The sequence below is a fragment of the Arachis hypogaea genome, chromosome 20, assembly GCF_003086295.3.
Source record: "Arachis hypogaea cultivar Tifrunner chromosome 20, arahy.Tifrunner.gnm2.J5K5, whole genome shotgun sequence".
Taxonomy (NCBI): Eukaryota; Viridiplantae; Streptophyta; class Magnoliopsida; order Fabales; family Fabaceae; genus Arachis; species Arachis hypogaea.
In genome coordinates, this window is record NC_092055.1 from 119,423,031 (window position 1) to 119,426,136 (window position 3,106).

The 3,106-nt window shown below is 37.0% G+C and overlaps 1 protein-coding gene across 1 annotated transcript; it reads left to right on the forward strand.

Moving 5' to 3' along the window:
* Nucleotides 1–596: 596 nt before the first annotated feature.
* LOC114926136 (protein FAR-RED IMPAIRED RESPONSE 1-like) lies at nucleotides 597–1,214 on the forward strand. Its single transcript, XM_029296631.1, has one exon. The coding sequence runs from the start codon at nucleotides 597–599 to the stop codon at nucleotides 1,212–1,214; it is 618 nt and encodes a 205-aa protein (XP_029152464.1).
* The last annotated feature ends 1,892 nt before the right edge of the window (nucleotides 1,215–3,106 follow it).

Sequence of the window (3,106 nt, forward strand, 5' to 3'; positions counted from 1 at the left end):
ATGAGGACGACACAAATGTGGAACCAATGTTTGATTATCACGGCTTCGATGAAGGGTATAACATTGACTCACTCGAAGACATTGGGATGGTTGAATTTTGGAATATCAGGGACAAAGATGTATGTCATTTTCACTTTTCTAATGTCGACATTGCATTTGAGTTCTACAATAGATATGCAAGGACAAGAGGCTTTAGTGCTCGGAAGAACAGGACTAGGAAGAGTCGTGCGGGTGTACTTAAGTTGAAGAATTTTGTATGTCATTGTGAAGGATGTAGACCATAAAATAATTATGGCATTGGAAACTTTAAGAGAATACCTACTCCTAAGACAAGGTGTGGCTACAGTGCAATGATGGAGATTTGTCTAGATGCACCTAGTGGTCGTTGGTTTATTTCTTATTTTTCTAATGAATACAATCATCCACTTCTGGATCCTCGGTTGATTGGATTGCTTCATGGGCATAGATTCATGTCTGAGGCTGATATTAGCCACAAGATTAATATGAAAAATGGTGGGATTAGTGTTGGACAGATATATCGGGCATTAGCAAATCAGGCAGGTGGCTACGAGTATCTCTCTTTCACATAAAGGAACATGTACAATAAAATAACAAAGCAGAGGTGCCAGTTACCCGGTGATGCATATGCAGCTTTGAAGTATCTAGAAGATCAAGCAACAAATGACCCTTCTCTCTATTTTAATCATCACATAGATGCCGATGGTACTTTGCGCAATTTATTCTGGTGCAATGGTCTCAGTAGGGCAGATTACTCATTATTTGGCGATGTGCTAGCTTTTGATGCTACCTATAAGAAGAATAAATATATGTGTCCATTGGTGGTATTTTCTGGTGTCAATCATCACAATCAAATAATCATCTTTGCTGCTGCTTTAATTTGCGATGAGGAAAAATACACATATAGGTGGTTGCTACAACAACTAAAGATGGCAATGAATGGGAAAGTACCTGTTTTGGTTATCACGGATGGTGATCTATCAATGAAGTTCGCCATTGAGAAAGAGTTTCCTAATGCACATCATAGATTATGTGCATGGCATCTGATTCGCAATACAACAAGTAACATTGGCAAGCCCCAGTTTACCTCCATGTTTAAAAAGTGTATGCTAGGCGACTATGAAATTGATGTATTTCGTCAAAAGTGGTTTGAAATGGTTGAGGGATTTGGTGTCGAAAACGAGAAATGGTCCTAGATATGTATAAAAAGAGACATTCATGGGCAACTGCACATATAAGTTTTTTGCTAGTTTTCAGACTACTTCTCGGTGCGAAGGATTAAAATCAATTATTGCAAAGTATGACAATTCAAGGTACAATCTGGTTGAGTTCATTCAACACTTAAATCGATGTGTCGACCATATTCGGTGGAAAGAGGTCCAGGCTAACCTCGCATCTGTGAATGGGAGACCCACTATGCAAACCTGTTTTCAACAGTTAGAGAGGAGTGCTGCCAATGTTTACACCCTATCAATATTTTATATGTTCCAACCAATCCTTGTACGAGCTGCATCAATGAAGGTAATAAATATGAGGCAAACTGGCTCTTATGTGATTTACTCTGTCGGTTTGGACCGAACGCCAAATGAGATGTGGCATGTATTCTGTTGTGACATTGAGATGGAATTCAATTGTTTATGTATGAGAATGGAATCATTTGGAATACCTTGTGAATACATAGTTTGCGTCTTGGTGCATGAAGATATAGAAGAGTTGTCAAGGTCATTAGTCTTGCCTCAGTGGAACAAGACTGCCAAAGTAGGTTTGCAAAATACGGTCGGATTTCATTGGGATTCTTTGATACTAAGTCAATACGGTTGTTTGATGGATTGGTTTAGACAACTAGCCAACTTTGCTTGCCAAGATAACGAGAGATTTATCTATACACGGGAAATGGCTATGAATTTGTTGAAACAATTTAAGGAAGAAGATGCTGCACAAAAAGAGTTGGTTAATGATGTAGATAGTATAAGAGATGATGTGCAAGTGAATGCTTCTGGAGCTGGGCTTGCAACCAATGATCTGGGACATAGCATGCCAAGGGACCCAAGAAAATGTAGGACAAAAGGGGGTGCTGCACAGTCCAATAAAAGAAAACATCAATGTGGACACTGTGGCATGGAGGGTCACAATTGAACAACTTGTCATGTTCGTTGAGGCATTTCACAGTTAGAAGACTGACGAAGCGGATTTCCTGTCGGTAAAGAAATTCACAAATATATTATCGCGTTGCAAGTATAGCTTCTAAACCAATAGAGAATTATTTCGTACAAAAGTTTTGGTTGTCACAAGTAACAAAACCCAAATAAATTTATAAACCGAAGTATTTAAACCTCGGGTCGTCTTCTCAAGGAATTGCAGGGAAGTATGAATTATTATTGGTTATGAAAAATGGTGTTTTTGGGTTTCAAAAGGTTTGAACAAGGGAAATAAATTGCAGGAATTAATAAATTAATAACTAATAAAACTCTTGGCAAGGTGTAAAAATTTGGAAGTCCTGTCCTAGTTATCCTTATCAATGGTGATGAGAATTGAGTTTCAATCCTACTTAGTTAACCTTTACTAGAGCAAGGAAAGTCAAGTGGACTAATTAGTTTGATCCTTAAGTCCTAGCCAACTCCTAAGGAAAGACTAGAGTTAATGGAATTCAATTCAATTAGCAAAAATAACAATTATCAATCACAATGAGTTTGATAACTCAAGAGTCTCCAATTAATCAATTAAAGCCAAGAATATAAAAAAAGCTAAAGATAAATCTGAAATACCTCAATTGCATTAATAAAAGAAAATCAATCTAAACAAAAAGAGTTCATGAGCCAAATTGGTAATATAAATCAGATACGAATAAAAGCATTAGAGTAAATAAAAATATAAAAGGAATATTGAACCTGAGAGGAAGTTGAAATCCTAAATCCTTTAAGAGGAATCCTAATCCTAAAACCTAAGAGAGAGGAGAGAACCTCGCTCTCTAAAAACTACATCTAATCCTAAAATTATGAATGTATGTTATCCTTTTGATTCCTCCATTCTCTGACTTATATTCTGTGTTTCTGGATTCAGAATTGGGCCGAAAAAAGGTCCATAAATC

What these genes read in the sequence shown, in the direction of transcription:
- LOC114926136 (XM_029296631.1), top strand. Translation starts at nt 597, where the DNA reads ATGTACAATAAAATAACAAAGCAGAGGTGCCAGTTACCCGGTGATGCA.